Raw genomic sequence first — 26175 nt, 5'->3', positions numbered from 1 at the left:
CTTTTAAATTTTTGTTTTTAATTAATGTTTTACTTTTTAATCTTGTTGTAAACCGCCCAGAAACATAAGTTTTGGGCGGTGTAAAAATATGATAGATAGATAGATAGATAGATAGATAGATAGATAGATAAATGTATAATGGTGTAGTTTGTAATGACATCATGGTGTAGTTTGTAATGACATCATCCACCTGATCCAAGAAGGCAGACATGTGAACATTTGAGGTGCAAGAGCTCTAACTTGTGTACCACCTAGCTGATTTTAACCAGTTGTAGGGATAGTGAAAAGAAAGTAAGCAGATTAGTTCTTATTAGAACAACTTGTTCCAGGAAGGAGCATTGTGTCATTGCCCAGAAGTGGTTTTAAGTCATTCCATAGTAGTCTCGTCACTACATTGTCAGGACTGTCTTTTAAGTAATGCAGCAGTTTTGGCATGTCGCAACCATCCATGGAGGGCTACCCTTCACGTCAGCCACTGTGTTTAGGACTGCAACCCTATATGTGTGAATATGAACTCTTTCTCTCACAGCCTTGTTTACACAGGGAAACAGCAGAAAGCATTTTTATAAAAGGGGTACTGAAGATATTTATTTTGTGTTTATTTGGGTAAAACTAAAAGGGGGGATCACACAGGTATTCTATTTGGCAAATGAAAGCAGACATATTTTGCGTTTAATAACAGATGTAATTTACACAGGATAGATTATCTAGTGTCAGGTTTAAAAAACATCTTTTTTTGCATTATTTGAATATTTTCTGAAACTGTGAAGTGAATTGGTGATCTCCACTCATAAATATAAATATCTCATGGTACTTCTGTCTGCTCAGAACTGCACTGATCCATTTTGATAACACATTACAATGCTAAACATGTGTCCAGTTTTTACTGCCTATATCACTGTGAGCACTTGCCATAATTAACATTTTTAGTGTCTTCCTCAGTCAAATGTTATTATTTTATCCAACATGCCTTCATTTTCACATCTTCCCATCTTTTATTTGAAGATTAGTTCATTTTGAGACTACCAATTTTTCATGATTTCCATAAACTCTCTCTACCTCAATTTAGTAGTATACATCTGCATTTAGCAGTTATACGTCATAGACCAAACTTAGTCATCAAGATGAAATAAATGGCATAGCCTAAATGCAAAGAACTGTGCAATATTTTTGTGGATTTGCAAAAAAATCTACAACAGGTTATCAGCTCAGAAAATGTTTTGCTTGCCTATCTGCCCACAAATGCTTATGTTATATTTGGGGCACTTAAAAAAAAATCGGACTGGTCACAAGTGGCAGTTTGCACACTTGAATTAATTCGATGTGCCCCCCAAAACTTTGGATTTGTATTTCTCAAATGTACCAATTTGTGCTATAGCATGGAGTTCTCCTGTTAAAGAAAGAAAAATGCCACTCGGCACATGCAAACCCCTGGGTATGCCTAAAGTAGCTGTTTGGATCTCAGCCTATATTTTAAAAGCAGTATTATGAACCTATACTACGTAAGACAGAGGAATGTTGTTCTGTAATGGAATTAAATGCTATGTGGGTTCTGAAAATACATAGACATTCCTCTATGGGGCAAACCAGATGTGATGTGGGAAATCCATGATTAGAACCTCCTGCATATATATTTTTTAAAAAGTTAATGGCTGCTGTGTTGGGAGAAGCAGAACAGGATTGAAGGGGGCTGTTTATCCCACACCATTTCCTCAATGAATATGCGCCTCAACCCTGGGAAGCTATTTGTTCCACAAGCGGGCGGGGAAATCCAAGTACACAACCGTAATCAGAAAACTGGCATGGGGAACAGGTTAACTTTCACTTCCCCCACAAGCATTATGGTCCCAGGTCCAATTCCTCCCTGGCAACTGCAGGAGACCCTAATCACAGATCTGCTACATCATACTTAGCTGCACCCTAGCAACGAGAAATCCAAAGTGTAGGATACAGTGATCTAATATAAAGGATGCAGTCAGTTCAAGCAGAAACAGTTTGGGAAAGCTTTGACCTTCAAGTAGGTCAAGAACTGCTTGGAATATACTTGCAGGCTCAGCAAACAACTTCCTGAAAGAAGCAGATTTTAGTTGCTGAAAGACAAAAGAAGTCTTTTCTCTTACACACACACACACACACACACACACACACACACACACACACCTGTCCTTAGAGCATGGCAAGCAGGGCGAATGCCCCAGGCCCTGTTCTTTTAACCCCCATTAAAATTAACTGGAAGGGGGCCCCACACAGGCTGATTTGCACCGGGCCCCAGACCCCTCCGGGGCTCTCTAAGGACAGCCCTGCACGCGCACGCACACACACACGTGTTTGTGTTTTTAGAGGAAATTCTGCCTCTAAGAACAAATTAGTGAATCATTTAATTTTGCACTCCAAGGATACACTGAATAGAATTAAAAAATGGTCATGTAGTCCATGCATAGCTTGGTATCATTAGCTGACATTCTAAGGCTGTGTACATGTGAGTCAAAGAAGCACATGGGCAGAGCACGCAGTCCCACTTGTTGGGGAGAGGGGGGATTATCACCAATCTCCTTGGAAGTACTCCATGCCAACCAAAATTATACCCTTAAGGGTCATTATAATGTGTTTAGAAACCATCAGGATGCACCCACAAAGGTCAGTAGAAACTTTTGGAATAAATTTCCAGAAAATTTGTTACATATATTCATAGGTTTTATAAACAACTTAAGTTAAGAACATTTGCAGCTTTCAGACACTGGAGAAAACAGGTGACAATGTTTCAGGGAGATTTTGTTCAGTGAGGAAAAAGCTTATTACTGAACTTCCCACTTTTAATGAAGCTAGATGTCAAATAATTTTAACAATGGCCAACATTCTCCACAGCCTAACCTTGGCATTAGCAAGGCTGCTGCACATGTGAAAGGTAGCCCTGGGGCTTATGGGGCCAAGCTATGGCAAAACTCTTCAAAACTGAGCTGGCACTTCCACGGGGACCCAGGTTACTTAAAAATCTGGGTTATGAGAGCAGGAAGGAAATTCCCATAGGAACATAGGAAACTGCCATATACTGAGTCAGACCATTGGTCTATTTAGCTCAGTATTGTCTTCACAGACTGGCAGCGGTTTCTCCAAGGTTGCAGGCAGGAATCTCTCTCAGTCCTATCTTGGAGAAGCCAGGGAAGGAACCTGAAACCTTCTGCTCTTCCCAGAGCGGCTCCATCCCCTGAGGGGAATATCTTGCAGTGCTCACACATCGTCTCCCATTCAGATGCAACCAGGGCAGGCCCTGCTTAGCTATGGGGACAAGTCATGCTTGCTACCACTTGAAGAGTTCCATGTGGTCTTATTAGTCTGTCAGCTACAATATAAATTAATTTTGAATTAATATATACAAGGGCTGAAGCGAAACCAGATGCAGCAGATTCCCCATGGCCTTACAATTAGTTTCAAGAATTATATCTCTTACAAGATAATGCAAAAATTGAACTGGGAATTGCTCCATACATAGTGTATCATTATTTGGAAAAGAAATATATTCTATAAGGTTGTCTTAGAACTTCACCCGTAATTAGTTGGATGGAAGATACTCAAGTTCAACAGCAACAAGAAAATCAGAATGTAGCTGTCTATAGCCAATTGACTAAAAGTATTAGCGTACATGACCCACAGTGTAAAGCAGGCACTGCAGAACTGCCTACACAATGGGAAGGCTCTAATGCATGTGGTAACAGTGCTGCACAAGAGGACAATACCAAAACAACTGACCTGTTGTGCAATCGTGTGTCACACACTACTTCCATTATTCCCCATGAAAGTATGGCATGATGTGAGATCGTACAAGAGGTCAGTCGCTTCAGTACTGCCCTATTGGATAGCACCATCATTGCATACCCTGTGGTGTTGCAGGCCGTTCTGCAATGCCTGCGTTAGGTTGCAGGACACTTAAGCCATTGTGCTTAACCATCATGCTTCAAACCCCCTAAATTGATTTCCTATTTCAGTGCTATTCGATCTCACACTTTTACCAAATAGATTTCACCAGTTTAAGGGCTTATCTTTACCACTGGGCTAGCAAAGGTCAGGTTTATTGTACAAACAATGATATCTATTCCTCAAGTAAATCCATTTCATCCTAGAATGGATTAGCAACCACTAACCTGTTGTGTAATGGTGTCCCAGGGCCCCTGCCAGAGGCGTTCCCTGTAGCATTCATGAACACTCTCCCATATTTCATCCAGAGTTAAAGGCTTTCCATCTGAAAAAAGAAACACACATACCCTACTGTAAGATTATACTATACACACAAACACCCTTAAAAACACAGGAAATATGGATCGTTCAAAGCAAAAATGGAATGAACAGTATAACAATAACTATTCTCAGAATGGGAGGGAGGAGGAGAATGTATCCCAACCCTGTTTATAAATGGTTTTGCAACTGTTGGGCCTGTGATGGGGATTAATTTACCCCTACCAGGTCTCAGCATGCTGTATTGATTGGTGTTTACTCATGTGTCCTGGATACTAGCTGAGGTTTTATAACAAACAGAATAAAGCTACTGTGTTGAAATTAAAAATATGAACTTTGCCTGAGTATTTGTTTTTGGCAAATAATGAAAGAATATTTTGATACTTTTTCAATAAGTATCACCACTTTGGCATTTATCAGGTGTCAGGAGGCCATTATTCTGTGATAAATAGTTTTCTCCCATTGACATTTTCATGTCTGTGAAATAAACAAGATTTATTCATCCAATTAACATTTGAATGTCATGTTTAGATACAATCTGAAATCCTTTTGCCATCAGGTTCAGTTTTATCTTATTTTTGTTGAACACATTCAAAATGGAGGACAAAAATATTTACTGCTTACCAGTGGTAACCTCAAGATACGGGGAAGTAAAAACACAGGGGAAACAAAATCAACAGTCAAAACTAACATCTATGTAGGACAAGACGTTCATTGTAATGTGCGGCAATGTTACACAAGCTGCAAATACTACTGGGGCAGTGAGTCCACACCCATAGTTACTACATATGTAATCCGCACAATAGACAAGTTTCTTGGTGGTGTCCTCTAAGTGCCTTTTAATAATGGTGACGAAAAGAGGAAGCTGATTCCCTGCTGTGCAACACCTTTCCACCATATGTCTGCCACAGCTGGCTATCTTCCAGATGCTGTGTAAGAATTTCTTGCTTGGATAAGCATGAGAATCTGTTATTGCTATATTGATTTCTTAACACAATTTAAAATTCATATTTTAATTGCTATTTTATTTCAAATGTTGTTCTCTGCTCTGATTGTTTGTTTTTTTAAACCAGAGCAAATTAAATATAAATATACTTACTTAAATAAAATAATCTCTTATATTATTTTTAGAACTGAGGACTTTCTGCGTTGCCTTCAGATGCAACAAATCCCACTAAAATTATTTCTTCTGATCCAATTTAATGTTCTGATGATTTCCAAAATATTTTCACCTTATCTACACAAACAAAAAAAGGACTGGGAGTCTCTGACCTCTGTATAACAATTAAGCTTTTAAAGAAATTCCAGTTAAACAACAATGGGGTTTCTTCAGAAAGAAGGGTGTAAATTTTAGGAATGAGACAATACCAGCTTTGCATCTTTAAGAAACCATTAAAAGGAAGATTAAAGCCTGCAGATTGTGAAATGTTAATTAATCAAAAATAGGATTGCAATTATTACAGATGTTATATAATAATGTTCTCTTTGATAGTTAATCTTCCAAAGCTGCCACACAGAGAGAGAAATGTTTCAGAAACAACTGTTTAGAGGATTATGATCCTGTACATCATAAACATTTCCTACACAGAAGTCACTTCTATGTATGATGAACACACATGCTTTTTACTGCATATACATGTGTTGGAAAATCTGCTAATACTACCAGATGTGGTAACTATTCCCACTACATGTATATGTATAGAATATAAATTATCTTATCTGATATGAGACAGAAATGAAGAAACTATCAACATGTATCAGCGTGTATGTGTCATACATTAAAGCTAACTAATACTGAATCAGAACACTGGTCCATCTCAGTCAGTATGGTCTGTGTTGACTGGCCATGGCTCTTTGGGGTATCTTCCAGTCCTTCCTGGAGATGCCAGGAAGATCCAGGAGATCCTGGAGATACATATTGGGGTATCTTCCAGTCCTTCCTGGAGATGCCAGGGATTGAAACTGGGAATCTTCTGTATGCAATGCATGAATTATACCACTCCACCTACAGATTATCATTCATTGTTCCATGTTGTTCCACATCTTGAAGGCCAATTCACACTTGTTAAACTTGGGTAGAAAAAGTAACCAAGTTTCAGTGGCAAAGTACATGTGTGGCACCATCAAATATAAAATAGCACAGCCATGCTTAAATTGATGAGTCTTCCAACAACATACACAGAAGCCAAGGCATAGTTTTTTTCCTGATTGCTGCTTCTACAGAATATCCCAGCCTTTCTGATGTGTATCCACTATTCACAATTTATGATACCACAAGTACATTTTGCTGTTTAAGATGCAGGCGCCTTTTACATCCAAGTTCAAAAGACAAAAGTGTGAATCAGCTCTGAGTCTTTAGAACAGAGGATGCTATACATCTAATAAACAGATTGATAAATTGTTTAGGGATAGTGCAGGGACATAGCGAGGGGAGAGGGGCCTGTGTTCACCCCTCTCCCTGACAGCCCCTCAGAGTGAAGGAGGTAATGGAGAAAATAGGTAGGGGTGGACCTGGAGGGTCCTCAGGAGCTGGGAGGGCCCAGGTTCTTTGAACCCATCCGCTCAATTATAGATATGCCCCTGGGATAGTGTTTAGTCTGCCAGATAGAGTGTAACTCTGGGCACAACAGAATTTATTCTTAATTCACACTGTGAAGAGTTGTTCATGAACATTATTGACATCCTAGCTATAAATACGTTATGCAGGAATGAATCTCACTAATTTACTTTAAATGGAATTTACTACCACAATAAATGTACTTAGGATCATCGCCCTTCCCTTAGTCAGTCTAAATAATGAAATTATCTTTGAGAAGTCCAGCAGCAGTAAACATTTTGCCTTATTAAAGCTAAGCTAGGATCGTCTCTTGATTCAATACTAGTGTCACATTTCTAATTTATGTGTTGTCACCAGCTATACAGATACACTTCACAAGATACTGCACATGCTACACTGCTGTCAGAAACTCACAACCATGCTTGTACAAAATGCATCATGCATCCAAGAACAGGGTTATGTGTGGAAAAGAAAAACACCAAGACAAAATAATTTCTTTCTGCATCTCTGATAAGATTCCAGAATGTATTAAATAATAATTTCTATCTATTCATCTTTAAAAAAAAAAAAATTAGCAATGAAGGTAGAATGCTACAGCCACAGGCAAGAGTATGCATACTGGAAAAATACTGAGTCACATCCACATCTTTAAAGGAGTGGTGCTCCATTGCCAGAAGCTCCATCCATGAATGGGAGGAGGGCTGGGCTCATCCAAGTGGTCCCCTGTGAGCTGTAAAGGTAAAGTGTGCCATCGAGTAGATTTCGACTCCTGGCGCCCACAGAGTGGTTTTCTGCAGTAGAATACAAGAGGGGTTTACCATTGCCTCCTCCCGCACAGTACAAGATGATGCCTTTCGGCATCTTCCTATATTGCTGCTGCCCGATATAGTACCAGTGGGGATTCAAACTGGCAACCTTCTGCTTGTTAGTCAAGCATTTCCCCACTGTGCTGTAAGCTCCTTTTATTCTTGGAAGGAGCTTCTGTCAACAGAACACAATGCTGAAACAGTCTATGTCAAAGTGCTTAGAGTGGATACACCTATCATAGTACTAATGAAATGTATATAATGGGTTATAAGTACATATTCTTGCATGAAGGAGAATTTCCAGTACAAATAGTTGTGCTGTTCAGATTGAAAATAAGGCGCCCCTTTGATATCGTAGCAGTGACACTGAAGCCACTTTTCTGTGGGTTCATCCCGCAGTGCTTTACTAATACTTAAAGGTCCTCTGCCACTGTGCAATCAAGCCCCACCCAGAAATCCACAGGCCTTTACATTTATAGCAGTACTGTGGGATGAACCCACAGAAAAGCAGCTCCAGTGTCACTGCTGTAACATCTTAAGAGCACCTTTGTGAAATCCTGTTGGAAAGAACCATTAACCAGTATGTGTCTTATTCTTCAGGTCAGAAGGACTGGGAGGAGAGGGGATCTAAAAGGATATGAAAAGCCCACAGTTAGTTGTAGAAATCCTTCAAGTGCCATTCTTTTCTATTGTGAAAGAATCCCAAGAAGTATGCTAAAATGTATAATTATACTTGTAGGAACAATTAAAATTCTGTACTGCAAGGGGAGCTGTTGGCACACAATACAAAGATTGTGCATTAGATCATCCATCAGCTTCTGTAATATCTACTTCCAGCTATAAGGAGTCATGTTTCAACACCTCCAATTCCCTGATGCTGACAAGCTAAACAACTTGTTTTGTCTCTGGGAGCTCTTCTCTGGTGATTAACTGCTTATAGTGAATACTAATTATATGAAAATATAGAACTGTAAAAAATAACAAAAAACCCGGCCCTATTTCCTTTACCTGCAGCATCACAATTTCTCCCTCCGAACCCACAACTACATCCAAGAGGAACACTGTTGCTCCTACTAACAAAGATGATGACATTTTTTCACACCACAAATAAATTAATGTGCCTCTTACTATATATTTTGAAATCACTAAAGTGACTTGAGTAGCAAGTGTTTCTTTTGTCTGCAAACAAATTAAACTGCAATATTGCTACTTCGTTAAATGTTTGTGATAACCACAAGCATATAATTGCAGTGTGGCATGTGTGAATTAGGGAAATGTTACTGGCAATGGAGCCTGAGATATGCCCCCGATTCCCTACATCCTGGAAAATATACCCTAAATTATCGTTTGTGAGGAAATGAACCTCAGATTAAAATCCCTCTTAACAGCGAAGTCTGCGAATTTGTTCTTCCATTTTACATCCAAAGAGCTGGTTAAAATGCTAACAAGGCAAAATTAAAAGTCATTAAACAATATAAGGCAGCGAGTGATTAAATCTACCAAACACATTCAAAGCAGCTTAAGCTACTTTTTAATTAAAAAGAAAAAGATATCACTAGCAACATTCTGATGTGCTAATCTAGATAAAGCTAATAGATCATTCAAAACACAAAGGCTACTGAGGTTGCTTCACAAGAGACTAAGTTTAGAAATGACCTCAGGATCCCAACTCCCTAGCTCCAGGTACAGAGTCTTTAGATAGAGCAGGGTGGAGTACAGATTGTGCTACAGTATGATCAGTCTATGCCTGCTAATTAAATACGCATTACTAAACAGTGGCCTTGGAGGATGCAGAGTGCTCTACCTCCCTGACAAAGGAATGGATAAAGTAATAGTGGGCCTGGGGTTGCACAGAAGAAAATACATACAGCAACCATTAGTGCAGAGTTTTAAAAATGCTGCTTGTGAAGGATGAAACACGATCTAGTAAGCTTGCTTTCACCATTTAATTATTAGCAATTATAATGCATTATTAATTTAAAAGGAACATTTTAGATCAAAGTCCATATCTGGAGCATCTCTGCAAATGACAGGCCCACGTATTCTAGTTTGACTCTGTAGCTTTAAGATTTTTTCTTGTCATTTAAAAATAAAGAAAGAAAAATGGCCAGCAGGTTTAGTCAACCATAGGCTTGCAGCCAGGAGTCTAAAGATCAAACTTCTCCAGGCTGAAATGATATCATCCGCCCCAGGATACTGATACTTACAGAATCTGAAATATATGAGAAATGAATCATGAACCACCACCACTACCCCAGGTTTTGTATCTTTTTATTTCCCTGCTAGTTCACTACAATGCCTGCATCTCAGAAATACATTTTTCTTTTTTTGTTCAGTTCAGTGAACATCTTACCTAAAAAACATGCCCTAAAGTAAAGTATAGGGGCTTGGTAGCTGCAGGAGTACAGAACATGATATTCATAGCGAATCACTTCTGATGCTGTATGGATTCCAGCCACCTGAGAGTCATCTAGGCCTTCCTGAAACAACAGATATTAACATCCATAAGCAGTGGACGTAAACAAGGCAGAAGGGAAATAAAGCCCTCGGACTATATCAGTTACATAAATATCTGAAAAAGGTTCCTTGTCTTAGAGATCACAAAGCAATTGTCTTGACCGATTAATAAACAGGAAGAAACACAAGGTGAAAAGACACATGCTATAAAAAGAGAGATTACCGCACATCCCTGGGCTCCGGGGTGAAGGCATCTTCTCCCTAGCTTCATAACTGAAAAGCAGCCATGTACCCCCAGAAAACTGACTATCATCTTCTCAGTCTAATCTCTTCTTCAGGAAGTCTGTGTTGTTGTTTAAGATGCTGCATGAGTTTACATTGTTCATTTGTGTCCTTGTTAATTAATTAATTTATTTATTAATGATACCTTTTTAAAAACAAGCAAGATTTCTCTATGACATCATGGGCTCTAACTAGGCACAGTCTTCTGTAAAAATTTATTCTCCCTCCCCTGCCCCATTAAGTTTGCCTCCGGAAAGAAAAAGCATGTCTGAACTGGACGAAGTGAGTGGGCTTCCAAATTAGCCCACTGTTAATTTGCGTGTCTCTACCCACAAGGCTGCTTCAAATCATGGGAGGAATTACCACTCTGCTTGACTGTAAGGAGGAGGGAAATGCTGCATTTTACTTTAGCCATGGCCATTCATACAATCACATTTACATAGAAATCAAACTTTTGGTAAAACAATTGTGTGACTCTTCTGGCTTGGAACTCAACCCATGTATCGTACTATTGCTCAGCCTCCTTTCAGCACTTTGTGAGAATATGGTAAATGGGCTGGATGTATCTATCAAGAAGCAGTCACAGTGATACGTTCAGAAAACCAAAGAAACTCCATTTTGCCTAGAAAAGCTCATTTTAACTTAAAGTAACCTAGCCCAAACTCAGGGACATCACTGCCTCTCATGATTAACGTCATTATCTCTCTGTAGCAAAATTGTATCTATGAAACTTGTTAACATAGTCCAGGTTCTCACTGCTTTTTGCTGACAGATAAGAAAACAGGATCTAACCAAATAAGGAGTAATCACCCGATGAACAATGAATCATTCGCATGCGTACTAGATACTTGGGCCATATATACTGTGTCTGAGGTGTCAGCACAATAGATTGTATAAATGTAAGATGCACCTGTAACCAAACTGTAATCGGTTTGAGAGCATGAGCCTATTTATTACCTATTGCTGACTCCAGAGCAATAAACCTTCAATTAATAATTCCCAATCCTTGTGTCTGACTGATTGGTTAACTGGACCCAGGAATGAGCCCCATCCACATCAACAGAACTGCTTCACCATGCTCCAAATTCGCACAGATCCATTCTACCCATATGCTCAGTATATCAATTTAGTTATGTAATGTTACCTACCAGAGGCATAGCATGGTTGGGGTGAGCCCAGAGACAAGATTTTAAAATGGGGCCCGCCCCACACTGAAGCTCCGCTCATGAAGTAAAGAAATCTTAAATGAGTCTGAATAGTAGTTACAAAAAGCATAGTAAAATATATCTATATCTATATCTATATATCTCCTATGTGCCACAATAGAACATCACCCTAAATTATTTTTTTAAAAGGTTTTGTAAATTGTGGACGATGCAAGTCATTTGATGGTACTAGAGAAAGACATGCTGTTCTGGTAGCTCCAGGTCTTAACACTCACATCAGTTTCAGAGGATGAATACAACTGAAGGAAGCCTGGGCGGGTGCGCAGCTCGGGGAGTCAGTCATGTGACTTGCCTCTGGGGGACCCCCAAGGCAGTGGGCCCCCAGACAACTCTCTCCCCTTGCCCTATGATAGTTACGCCCCTGTTACCTACTAATCTTGACAATCTTCCAGCCAAGTGGAATGTAAAATCACCTCAGATATTTTCTTCCAAAGTGTAATTTAATTTATGTGGAACACAATTTCAAGTTCCAAGAGGAATTCTGAAAGAGACAAATCCATTCTACCCACCTTCACTCTAGTTCTGAGCTTACTACAAGATTCCATGATTGCCCATTACAGTTTATAAGCCTTTGCACCATATTACTGAAAATGGAGATCCTCGACTGGCTGAAAGGAGATCACTACTGAAGTGGGAGTAATCTTTAATCTCTATTCTTCCAACTACATTAGAAAGGTACTAGGATTGATGTTAAAGATAAAAGATTCTTGTGGAATCTTAACGTCATAGCATTATATCCAAAGTTAGTAGTAGAAAAAAATTGATCTTTCTTGGAAAAGCACTCATTCAAATAATAAATCGGTCTATGATTAAAACTAGTCAAGTTAATTATTTATTGGATAGTAATGCCCTGGTGGCGCAGTGGTAAAACTGCCGCCCTGTAACCAGAAGGTTACAAGTTCGATCCTGACCAGGGGCTCAAGGTTGACTCAACCTTCCATCCTTCCGAGGTCGGTAAAATGAGTACCCAGAATGTTGGGGGCAATATGCTAAATCATTGTAAACCGCTTAGAGAGCTCCGGCTATAAAGCGGTATATAAATGTAAGTGCTATTGCTATTGCTATTGCTAATATATCCTGGACATTTGTTTAAAGTTTGCTATTATTTAATTTATTATCAAATTACCTATAACCCATTAAGCCTTTTTTGTGTAGAGATTATATAGTTTTACTAGGTCTTCAGCGTTCTCTTTTTTGTCTGCCTTGTTTCTATAGTCAAATGGAGCACTGTATCTGCAACCTATAAACATGCAAGGTCTCCTGAATCCTTCCTAAGGCCGGCTCTAATCCCTTTTTATTTGGTAAACAGTAATAACAGGATGCATTACATAAAGACAAGAGAACTCATAAGTAATCCTCTAGTCTGCATTGTAATAGGATAGATGAAAAGAACTGAGAGATGAACAGAGGGAAAGTGATGCTCTACAAATGCTGAGCTGTGTTCTAAGACAAGCTCATTTAATACAACCTTTTTAGTCTGTGAGCCCTTTGGGGACAGAGATCTATCTTTATTTATTTATATTTCTCAGCGTAAACCGCTTTGGAAACGTTTGTTGAAAAGCGGTATATAAATATTCATAGTAGTCGTCATAACGTTTTATGTGACTGAAGAGAGCACAAAATCTAAGTGGTTATGTCAGATCTCGGGGAAATACATTTGTCAGGTTTTAAAAACAAATTACCATTGCTCTGGACACCAGCTGGGTGACAGCTTGCTCTTCGCTCTCCCCCTCACACATCACTTAAGGAGGAATGGGGACAGGGGAACACCTTCACTTTTGTCCCAGGGCCCACTCCAACTTTGTCATGTCCTTGCATGAAACATTTCTTAGAACATGGCCCTGCCCCTTTTGTATGAGGAAAATAGAGTATAAAGGGCTTTATACAGGAATTAACAAAGCACTCCATTTTGTAAGAAGTCCGGTATATCACTGGTTTAGACAATACCTTAAACAACTATTTGGAGGGCATATAGAGTAGCCATTTGGTTGAATAGCCACCCCCTACCACTATGCAACAAAGGGACATACTCAGAGGGCATCATCCATGGAAGACTCTCAGCATGCCCCTTCCTAACTGTGTCAGCTAGTAAAGTATTGTCTGAACTGGCCCAAGTATCCAGCATCCACACCTTTCACACACTGGTGTACTGTCTCCAACAGTTCATGAATGGTGCCTCCACTAATGGTGTATCACTGCACCAAAGATCTGAATGCCACCATGTATGTTTGCATGACATATGGGAGACAATTAACTGTACAGTACTTTTTGTATATCTGCAGTTATAATGTGACAACCATATTGCCAAACAATTGACCCTTCCCTATGCATGTATCATAATACAAACAATTTAATAACCTCTCTAATATATCTGCAAATACAAACAATGCAATTCAAACAATTAAGTGCTGTGAGTAATTAACTTTGAATTAATATTTCTGATGGCTGCAATCTTGCACTCAGTAACACACCTGTAACTTCTATTGATTTCATCTGGATTGATGTATGTGTGTAAAACTGAACTTCTAATTGTAGTCCATGATAAAAAGATTTGCTTACAGAGTAGTGGGGAAATGCTATAATTATTCGAGTGTTTAAAAGCAGGCTTTAACTTAGAGTTGCATTTTCTAGAAAGCAGCACAGAATCACTTGATTTTTCAGTTATTGCTTCTCCATAACAATTTTACTTGCATGGCTGCCACACTGCATGGGAAAACCAAATCTGGGACTGACTGTTTCCTAAACAAATTGGGAAGTTGTCATCAGGAAGCATCTGTTATTTTATTACACTCATGTAAAAGCATTCTTGTGCTATCATAATGGAGTACTGAGCAGATGCTTTAAAGCACCATACCCAGTGCAATATATGTTTAATAAAAACAATAAGCAGCTACCATCTAATTAATGATACAGGTTGCTTTACAAATGCATTCTCACTAAGTAGTGAGACTTGTCAGTCTTCAGTCTTCTGACTGCTCTCAAATATATTTGCTCTGTGTTCCCTTTATAATTGTATGTTAGTAATCCATTTTAAAAAGTTAATGCAGCATACACATTTCTGTTTCAACAAATGCTATAATTTTCACCTCTTCTCAAAAAGCTATTCAACTTAAGATCCTTCAGACAAAGTTCAGTTGTTAGTAGGAGCCTTTAATTTGGTCTTTTGGCAGCGTTTGATAAGAACCTGGAATCCAGCCAGCAACTGGCCCAGGTCAAGGCAGAACTCAAAGAGGAGGAGGACCTCTCTTGAGAAAGAGGGAGGCTGACAGCAGTGATGATCAAGGAGGAGAGCAAACCATGACCAAAGAAGCTTCATCTTTCCTCCCCATCCTCCATCATCATACAAAACATTATAAAGAAATCCTTTCAGAAAGAAAATTCACCAGCAATGTTTGCTTACTGTAGAACCCAAGGGAAAGAGTTGTGGTATGCAAGGGCAAGGCAGTCGAGTGGAATCAGGAATATTAACCATTTATTGAAACAGACAGTATGTACAGAGAGGCAAGTGTAGACTGCTTTTTAACAAACAGCTGCTGGCTGTTTGTTAGCCCCGCCTCTACTCCAGGACTGGAATACAAGTAACTAAAGCCCCATTCAAAAGCTGGCCTGGACCACAGAATGGATAAATCAAACACACCACACTTAGACTATTATTATTTATATATCTGAATAGCCAATATAATTTAATGGTGTGAACATGTGACAGTGGTGTAGAGTAGAAGCAATCAGAAGGTAAACCTGTAGATGATCAGCATTAGATTGGCATGGTATCTTACTCCCAATAGTACAACAGCAGGAAAAATTGCAAATAGAAATAATACACCTTTGCCATGGCTGGCCGGCCTTGTGCTAATCACCTGCCAGCTGCAGTGTTCCCCACCTATAAAACACAAATATTAATTGGTTGGCTCCTGGCTATTTTTAGAGTTTTGTGTTAGAATCCCTAACTTGATTCAGATAGAGATTTGTACTTGCATGTAAAGGGTTTCTTAGTGTAAGTCTCATGCGGTGCAATGGTAATTGGCTCCCCCCACCCCGAAGTCACCATTTTGCATCTGGTTCTGCTGACCAGCTACTGTTTTGCATCTAGCTCCTGCAGGGTTACAATCAAAAAAGACAAAGTACACCCAAAAGCTTGAAGTTGCCCATCCCTGGTGCAGAGCAACACAGGTGCCAGAAACCTATCTCAGTGTGGCAGGAATATATTGCCAAACTATTATCCTTCCAACATCTCCCCCCTGACTTTCTTGCCCTCTTGCTGCTATTGTGGCCTCTTCCAAAGTTCATCTATTCATGTAGAGTGGAATAAATGTGCCATCTCTGGCATAATTTTCTGGATAGCACTAATGTAACAGTATGGTTAGCAGTGAGTATAAAACTGGGTTCCCACACAACAGATCCCTTCGTGTAGCTAAGCTGGAAGAGGAAACAGTCTGTCTATTTATCTTCTGCCTTCTTTCTTTCCCTTTTTGAAAACAACCCCAAGGTGCAGGTCCAAGAACTTGAGCAGATATGCAAAAATTGAGTAATCACTGAACATTCCCCACGCAATAAAAATTGTCTGAAGAAAGCCTTAAGAAGGAGATTCATCCAATATATGTAGCTTTTGCAAATGTTCAGAAAGGGCCTTTATTTCTTTTTAAGTTCCTCACTCTGAAGTGCATAAATGTGCCATCAAAACTGACCTTCCACCATGCATTTCATAACTGAAATACAGACATGAGTCTTTGTATGAACCTCACTCTTTCTGCACATCAAATCCTACACCTAAAAAGGTAGACTTTTCCTTGGGCAAGTTGAGTACCAGATCAAATAAAATACTATCACTACAATGTTACATAAATAACTATTAAAATTAGTTTAATGTAAGGAGTACTGCTGGGGCTTGTCTCCTTGGACTGATTTTATCTCTGCACTTTATTTCCACCTCCCAGGTGTTCCTTATTAATCCTGAATACACCCTTGTTGCTTGCAGCCTCCCATAGTCTAATATATTCTGCATACCACTTATGTACAGCTTACCGTGTTCTTGAATCCAATTCTCCCCTCACCGAGTACGATGGGAAAGTGCAGTTAAACCTATGTGGTCAATTACATACAATTTTGTCGGATCAGAACACCTCTCAGTATCACCGCTCCTCAATAGCTATGGCTGTCAAAGACACAGAGGATGCCATTGGGAGCTCAGCAATTCTTGGAACGTGAACAGAGTTCCCTTCAGACTGACTAATAAGCAAACCAAGTGGGCCAGGAAGGCAGTAAGGACTTCGCTCCAAAACATGAAATCATGGGACTGGAAGGAACCCAGAGCTCCAAATCATACCTTAAGGCAGGATCTTCCACCAGACGTTGATCCATTTCCCCACCACACATCACCCCACACCACATTACAGTGGGCTACAAGCAGGAGTGAATAGCCCTGCAGGCAAGGAATAATTCAGTAAAACAATTCCAAATGGCTCAAGCAAATAAGCCAAACCACATGCTATGGGAAAAAGCAACTCCCTTTCCCAGCCTAGAGTTGCTGTGCAAACTGACCTCAAGGAAAACTCTCAACGCCAAATAATGCTGAATTATTTCAGAAGGGAAAACAGAGCTCTGTAATATTTCTTCCTGCAAAAAAAATGAGCTATGAAATCTAGTAAGTCAGACACTTCCTAGGTCCCCAAGCTTTCTGCAAAACTTTCTATTTTGACAAAGCAGCAAGACTGAATCTTAACTTCCTGTATACTTCTCTGCCAACAACAGGAAGGAAGACAGCTTCAGGAGCATTAAACTCTTTCTTCCTCTTACAATATAGCTTTCCAAATGGAGTTTTAATCCAATGCTTATCCAATGAATGGAATGCTATGCAGTACAGGAGAACCTCGATATTTGTGGGGGTTCTGTTCTGGACTTCAGCCACGGATATGGAAACTGCGAATATTGAGGGATCGCCAGTTGGCCAGAAATCAGCCAGATTTAGTGGAGGGAAGATTCTTACCTTGCTCTGCTGCTCCCCCTGAGTTGTGTTATGACCCGAAATCGGCCGAAACCTGGCCAAAAATCGGTTTTGTGTTTTGTTTTACATGGACAGGAGCCATTTTGTGACTCTGTCGATGAAAATGGTGACCGGAAATGACCTCAAACATACCATCTCTTCCTCTGTCCTTCTGTGTGTCTGTTTCTGTTGCTTGAATGTTGCTTTTGTATTTCCACTGACTGCTTGCAGTAGATGACACTGGCTATGGTCTTTTTTCTAAATTCTATTGTAAAGCAATTTCCTCCTCCTTAGGGTGTTCAGTGGAATCTCTTGCACCCAAATGAAGTAATTACCATACTTAGTCACGGCCCAAATTGCATATTTATTGCCCCTTTATATACACTTTATATGCATGCCACTTCCGGTTTTACACTTCCGGTTTTACGACTGGGGCGGCAAGAGAGTATACAGTTGCCCCACACCAGCTGTTTCTGAAGCAGTGCCAGAGGGGGAAGCGCGGTGGGGGCGGTAAGGGCACCCTCCTTGCACCTTAAAGCAACCCCCACCGCCTCCCGGGTGTGCATGGAACCGGTTCCGTGCACACCCCCATATGCAGGTGCTACCTGGAAATAGGCGCTCAAAACTCCAACCCCCACTTCAGTTGCTCTTCTTAGCCTGGTCCTGCATGGGATGATGAGGAGAATGCTGAGACTGCAAAGAGGGGGAGAAATTGAGGCAATGCTGATAGAAGACAGGATGTGGCTACCGAGGGAAAAAAGAGGCATGGAGACTTGTGAGAAAGAGAGAGGGGATTGCTACTTTCCATACTAACATGAACAACTGAACACCCTAAGGACAGGTTTCCTTTACTCTCACAGCCTACCAAGAGGCAAATATAGCACTAAATAGCCAGCTGCCAAGTGCTGGTGTGAATGATGGAAATTTTGGTTGAGACAAGTAGACTACAGATGGGGGAAAAACCCACAGGTTGGTGATTACCCTTTTCCTTCTTTTAAACTTAGGGTTGGACCTGCCTACTATTAGCCCCAGCTATGGTTACTCGCTCTGGCTCCCTCCTCTCCCCTCCACCACCACCCAAGAGACAGCAGCTGCTATTGCTGTTAAAATGTAGTAGAGGGGAGCCAAATTTCCTGGAAAGGAAAATCCTGTTTGTCTACTTTATAAAATGTGTGTGTGTGTGTTTGTGTGTGTGTGTGAGAGAGAGAGAGAGAGAGAGAATGCATGTGTGAAATCACGACAGAGAAGAAACACAATCCAAATAAGTTTTTCTGAACAGCTATTTTTAAAGACCATCCATGGTGGTGAAGCATTCGCCCTACACAAAACTTATTTTTTTAAATGCAGGCACAGGGGAGGAAGAGCATTGTGTTGGGCATTGTCTTTCATATTTTATGTATTTGTTTTATTTATTGTTTATACACCACCTTTCATAAAACTTATCCCAAGGATGTTTACTAAAGTTAATACAATAAAATTCCTTAAAATCACATCAAAATATTAAAATCAATTAAAACCATAAAAACACCAAAAAGCAAAAGCCATAAAAGCAAAACAGGTAAAAGCCAGAACAAAACACAAAATGGTAAAAGCCTGAACAAATAAAAGCATTTTCAGTTGTTTTTTAAGAGCAGCCACAGACACCAGAGAATGGAGAGCATTTCAGAGGCAGGGGGCAACGACAATGAAGGCCCTGCAAGACAATCTAACAATTGTGCACGACTGCCTCCCTCAACTGAGCCTCCCTCAATGTCAGCACATGGTATTCAGTGATGTCACTAGCAATATCCAATAGGTGCCTGGGAAATTCTCAGCATCCAGAAAAATATATTTAGCAATCATTTGTCTAGTATGGATCTATTGTCTATTTTTCACTTGCACATTTTCCATGCCAGAAGTCCATGCTTTGCCCCTTGCACAGCTCTTTTACAGGTAATTTAATGCAAAGCTAGAGTCTAAAGAAATATTATTTTTTTAAAAAACCAAAAGAAATGGGAGACCCTTTTTTAATTCAACAGTGCTCTTGTAAGGTACTAATTATCCACATAAAAGGTTCAGACTAATAATTCTCTACGATATTCTTAACTAAAGTTTTAGTTGCTAAACAAGTACCTTTGATGGTTTCTTGCTACAAGACTGCTAAACTATCTAGCATTTCACAGAAAATATGAGAAAGCAAATTGCTACTTATTCATTTGGACATCTCAGTCGCAGGAAAAGTAAAGACAAAACAAAAGTCATGAGTCTGAGGCAACTTGTGCAGTGTAAAGAGGCTCAGTCTAGGTACATGGAAAAGGATTAAGGCCAGTGCAATTACCCAGATTTGTACAATTTCATACCACGCAGACAGCATGATGGCAACATACTGACAGATAATTAAGAACACACTTTAATTTCCCTTTGAACTTAAAAAAAAAATTTTTTTTAATTTTTAAAAAGGAGAAAGCCAATAGGAAGCCAGGAGAAGGGTTAGCATAAATATGCTAGCCCTTTTTTTGTTGAGAATGTAGAATATTCTTATACATCCTAAGCTATGGAAATGGGTGGTGTAAAACACAATGCCAAGCACAGTATATTGACTCATATTCAGAGAGATGTATTTCATTTCTATGTTTCAGTTGGCCAACTGTGACAGTAACTGGACATGGAGACAGAGAACTCTTGCCAAATGAGGCTAGCATGGAATGAGACAGAAGATTTAGACCTCAAGCCACCTGAAATAAGCCACCACTAAAGCGGGGAAATGACTTGATTATCAAGCCAGAGGTTGCCGGTACGAATCCCCACTGGTATGTTACCCAGACTATGAGAAACACCTATATCGGGCAGCAGTGATATAGGAAGATGCTGAAAGACATCATCTCATACTGCATGGGAGATGGCAATGGTAAACCCCTCCTGTATTCTACCAAAGAAAACCACAGGGCTCTGTGGTCGACAGAAGTCGACACTGACTCAGTGGCACACTTTACCTTTAAATCCCAGTCAAACCAACCGAACAAGTTAGCCATGGTTAATTTGTCCCATTGCTTTCAATGTGACTTACAGAGACAATGATGGTCCAGGTTCCACCAGTGGCCACTTTCACCACTTTAACATGCATTATGTATTCTTATGCAGAGGCGTATCTAGGGAAAACAGCGCCTAGGGCAAGCACTGAAATTGCGCCCCCTGTCCAAACATCTGACACCCATCTTTCAGTTAACTTTACCATAATATCAGCTGAAAAATACAAGTCAAGCTCGTGGACGTAGCCAGACCAAAAAATGCTACAAAATTCATTTTTTGAAATGAATTTTTTTGAATTTTTGAAACTACAAATTTCAGTATGCTGGGGCTCATGAAATACCCAAATACTTTGTGGAGGTGTACTTGGAAAACTAAACAGAAGTGCCTGTCTAATTCTCTACTCTGCATTGTAGCATCATTACAACATAAGTTTTAAAAACAAATGGAGAATTTGACTTTTCCCAGATACTCTGAAAATAATTAAAGGATATGCAGAGTAAACTGTGTCACTGCTTGGAATATATTCTAGTCTTTCAGAAAGACAGATAAAATGAGAGAAAGAGAGCAAGAAACTCCCAGTGGGCCTTAATACTAAGGATTTTACACTGATTCAAAGACAAACTCACCATTAATAACCATATTACTAAGACATCACATTTAACTCACTTATCACAAGAAGCAAAGTAAGAGCAAATGAATACAATCCTATCTCATAAGCTTCAGCTCAGTATTCACAAGCCCTGATTCTCTGTACATAGTGCCAAACGACATATGTGTACAGTGACTTATATTCTATTTTTTTTTTAAATTACCTGTAGCCCCTTCAAGTGGCTTCCTAAGGGCCGTGGCGGGTGGTCTGCAAAGGTTCCCCCTCCCCCCACTGGCCTCTAGGGCCTCACAGACCATTTCAGCATGTGTGGTGGCCATGCCACCACACATGCTCAAATGGCCTTTGCGAGGCCTGGCCTTGGGCCTCACAGAGGCTATCTGAGCATGCGCAGTGGCCATTTTGTTTTTGGTAGCCATTTTTATTTATTTGTTTATTTTAAAAATGGCACCCCCCCTTCAAGTGGCGCCCGGGGCACGTGCCCTGCCTGCCCCACCCTAGATATGCCCCTGTTCTTATGCTTATTCCTGACTGCTGTCCAATTGTAATTTTAAAAAAATACTGTTGTGCTGTGTTTTTAAACTTTGAATCATTGTATTTAAATTGATTGTTTTAATTGTATTTTAAATTTACATTTAAAAAAAAAAACACTGTTATGCTGTGTTTTTAAATTTTGAATCTTTGTATTTGAATTGATTGTTTTAATTGTATTTTACTGGAATCTTATTTTTGTTAAGGGGCCTGACTTTTTAAGTGGCCTATAAATTCAATAAAAATAAAAATAAAAAAATATATATCATCATTCTAACTCTACAAGCAAGAAATATGGAGAATACATTTACAAAGAGAATTCAGTCTTGAATGGATGTTCTTATAGAGCAACTTTATAAGCAAAGTCTCCGTGCTCTCATTAAAGGAACAAAACTATAAGGGGCTACTGATAGAACTTTGACTCACTGAGTGGTCCTGCTATTTAGGTTTGCAAGATGTTCTCCATGAAAAGTACCAGAAACAAGCTGGTGTTTTATCCCCTCTTGACCCCAACCCTTGCACTATGGAGAAGAATGGTCAACATGTTAATTAAAAAGATAAACAAAACTCTTCTGGCTGAGCGAAGCATAGGATTTAATTGAAAATAGAGATTATTTTTTTTAAAAAAGGCAGGGGCCATGTTCATCCTGCCAAGGTAAGAAAAGAGATGTGAGGGACTGTTGGTATAATAATTATTAGTTCTTTATTAGAAGACTTGAAACTGTAATTAATGTCACACAATTTTATTGGACCAATGAGGAAACTGTGTGCATATTGGCTGTGTACCCTGCTAAATCTGCAAAAGCTGATGAAGAGCTGAGACAGGTTTCTCATTACCACAAGTCGCTTGAGAGAAACTTTGCTTCCCAAAAAGTCTCTCTCTCTCTCCTTTTTATTCCACTGTAATCAAAACATACTTTGTAAGTTTTGAAACAATACAAATCCTGCAAAATCTTTTTGCAGAAGCAAAGTGGGATGAGCAGCACCCCCTCTTTCAAATGGCTTCAGCTTTCTATACTAAAACAGCTATTGTTTGTCCCTAGTCTGAATTAAACTACTTCCATATACAGAAACTGGAATGTAGTGCAGAATGGAGCATTCTGAGAGACTCACATTTCTGTTTTTTTAAGAACCCATTCATAAGACAGCTGCTGGCAGTGCTTGTTCCATACTGAATCAACCAATACTGCTCATTCCAGACTGGTCCTGCAATCATCTTCACCATCCTATTTGTGCTGCAATTAGAGCCAGTGCAGGCTGAATCCCAAACACTGCATGTAAGTTGAAAGAACTGAATGTGTTATACAACCATCTATATATATAATTCTTTAAGGCAGGCCTACTCAACTTTGGCCCCCAAGCTGATTTTTGGACTACAATTCCCATAATCCCCATCCACAGTGGCCAACAGCCAGGGATTATGGGAGTTGTAGGCCAACATCTGCAGGAGGGCCAAAGTTGAGCAGCCCTGCTCTAAGGTGTACCCATGGCTAATCCTGTGTGTGGCAGCTCTCGCAACAGTTCATGAGCAGTAGCTCCATGATTAGTAGGCAGTGGAGATTCCATATTCAGATAGAGAGAAGGAGCCTGTGAGAGGAGAAGCACCATAGTGATGGGGCAGTGGGGATTCCATATGCAGATAGGGAGGAGGAGCCTGTGAGAGCAGAAGCACCATAGTGATGGGGCAGTGGGGATTCCATATGCAGACAGGGAGGAGGAGCCTGTGAGAGCAGAAGCACCGTGGTGATCGGGCAGTGGGGATTCCATATGCAGATAGGGGGGAGGAGCCTGTGATGTTTAAGGACAGTTGGAATGCAACTGTTACTGGTTGGAAGAAGTTCTTGATTGTAGAGGAGAGGAGAATATATACACACACACACACACACACACACACGGATAGTGGGCAGGAGTCTGCGAAGAGAGGGGTTGTGAAGGAGGAGAGCTCCTTTAGGAGAAGGAGGCTGTCATTGTGTGAATTAGATGAGGAAACAAGATGAACAAGATCTGTTAGCTCAGGAAGAGAGAGAGAGAGAGAGAGAGAGAGAGAGAGAGAAGGGAGGAAAGAGACAGAGGGGAAGAGCGAGTGGAAGAGAGAGAAAGAGAGGAAGAATAGAGAAAGAAGGAAGGGCAAGGGACAGGACCGAGCCTGACAATGGCCTGAGGAGAACGATTGGCCATGGCAGTGCCTATTGGCAGCAAGGAAGGGTGCAGTCAACCACTGCTGCTGTTTGGGGCTACCAAGGCAATTGGCAGAGGTGGGCAGGCAGGGAAGGGATGGGCCTAGGCCTGTCAGCAGCGCTAGGGGAACGAGCGTCTATGGCGGTGGCAGCAGTGAGGAAAGTCCAAGTCAATCGCTGCTCCTGCTGCTCCTGTGGGGAGGAGCAGGAGTGGAGCTCAGATGAGGATGGGGAGGTCCCTGGGGATAGGGGGCTGCAGCTTGACCAACAGGTGCCAGCAATGCTGCAGCCGTGAACAAGAGGGTTGGGGATTGAGTAAAGGGATGGAAGAGTGATCAAGAGGGGTGAGGGGGGTGGAAGCAACCAGATGGGGGAGCAGGAGCAGGAGTGTGGCTCAGGGGAGGGTGGAGAGATATCTGAGAGTAGGGGGCTGTGGTAGGAGGAGCAATCAAGTACTAGTGCGTAGATGATCTGTGCGGGTTAAGCTAGTACCACAAAAGGCAAATCCTCTAAAAACCCTGTGATGTAGCCCTCTTGTGCATAAGAAAAATTGAATGCTATTTAGCTTTCAGGAGCAAGGGAATAACGTTTCAGTAACCCATACACAGAAAACATGGTATCTCACTAGGTCTCTATTATTAGAGGCCATTTTTCTAGTCCTCATTCCCTACTGACTGTCCTAATATCAATGTTCTCTCTTCGTAAACTCAGAAGTATTGCCTTCCTCTTCAGTTTCTAAACATCTTCCTGAAATGCTGCCAGAAAATGCTAAAAAAATGAGAATCATACAGTAACTAATATCTAAATATGAGATCAAAGTTTGTTGAATATGCTTGGGTGTCACTATACTCTAGGATGTCATAAATATTAGTCTGGCCCTTGGTTGTACTTAGAAATAAAATATCTCCCCATTTCAAGAATAAAAGGCGGAAACTAGTGGTTTGGAGAGTTTTTTAAAATGGTAAATAGTCCCATACAAATCATTATAATAGTGAACAGTTAATCAAGTGATAAATGTATTTGTCCTCAAATGTCAAAACATGTTTTTGGTTTTGGTTTGGTTTGGTTGTCATGGGCACAGCTGTGAAAGAGAGAGAATAAGAGGGAAAACTGCAGGCTTAGCAACAGACCTGCATTACATTTATTCAAACTTCATAAAAAGGCAAGCAAAACTGTAGCACGCACTGTAGTACTGTTGATTCCACAAGTGATCCACTTAAAAATAAAAGCAACAAGTCAGAAAGGTGTCCTAATTATAGAATGCCAAGTTTCTCCAATGAGCACACACAAACCAAATAACAACCAATGCATATCAAATTTGAACACACGCCTCAAACAGCATGAAAATGATGTTACAGGTAGACTTCGATATTCGAAGGGGTTCCGTTCCGTGGTTGTAACGCAGATATAGAAACCGTGAATATTGAGGCATTATGCAATGCGATCACAGGAGTTAGGTTCCAGGTCGGCCAAAAATTGTAAAAGAATTGCCAAAAATAAGCTGATGGGGGGATGCAGGGTGGGGGGAGAGCTCCTTACTGTGCTTTGCTGCTCCCCCTGAGTATCACTGTGCCCCAGAATGCCCAAAAATCACCCCAAAATCACCATTTGGGGTTATTTTAATTTTTAAAAAGACGTGAGCCATTTTGTGGCCCCGACAAACAAAATGGTGGCTGGAAATGACCTCTGTGGTCTTTTCCAGCCACCTCCAACCCACAGATATGCAAGGTCGGCATGTCCCTGCAACACACGTATGCAGGGATTGGGTGTCTTTTTCCCAACCGCGGATACGCAAACCTGTGGATATGGAATCTGTGGATAATGAGGTCCACCTGTAATTGCTTTCCATTGGTATATTTTATTATTTTTTGCTAGCCAAAGGAGGCCTGTGGTCCCAATCCAAAGATAATCACACACAATGGTGGACTATGCATAAGGGACTCATTCATTCATTCGATTTCTATACCGCCCTTCCAAAAATGGATCAGTGCGGTTTACACAGAGAAATAAATAAATAAGATGGATCCCTGTTCCCAAAGGACAAATGGGTAGTTAGGTGCATTGATGGTGCTATACAACTTCTGGTTTGGATAAAATGCTGGGAATTACTCTTCACATACCAAACTAACGATCAGCAAGTGTTGCAATGGAAAGAGTCAATATCGTTTATTAGTATATATGAAGGGCAAGAACATTATTTATTTATTTATTTATTTATTTATTTATTTAATCAATTTCTAGACCGCCCTTACACAATAGCTCACTTACTGCACATGTCTTCACTGCTGAATGCAAATCCCAACAAGCTCAGGT

General features: G+C 40.3%; 1 protein-coding gene across 8 annotated transcripts in view; it reads right to left on the bottom strand.

Moving 5' to 3' along the window:
• The window catches only part of ATG10 (autophagy related 10), a 182171-nt gene that overhangs the window by 63885 nt on the left and 92111 nt on the right, over nucleotides 1–26175 (bottom strand). For all 8 annotated transcript variants that reach the window (XM_053297175.1, XM_053297182.1, XM_053297181.1 and 5 more), the window contains 2 exons: nucleotides 9947–10073; nucleotides 4140–4237 (listed from right to left, as the gene is read on the bottom strand). In XM_053297175.1, coding sequence (XP_053153150.1) covers nucleotides 4140–4237; nucleotides 9947–10073 — 225 coding nt within the window. The remainder of the gene's footprint in view (nucleotides 1–4139; nucleotides 4238–9946; nucleotides 10074–26175) is intronic.

This window comes from Hemicordylus capensis, chromosome 2 (assembly GCF_027244095.1).
Source record: "Hemicordylus capensis ecotype Gifberg chromosome 2, rHemCap1.1.pri, whole genome shotgun sequence".
In the NCBI taxonomy this organism is placed as follows: Eukaryota; Metazoa; Chordata; class Lepidosauria; order Squamata; family Cordylidae; genus Hemicordylus; species Hemicordylus capensis.
Note: the sequence above shows the minus strand (reverse complement) of the source record. Positions and strands in the feature narration are given on the sequence as shown.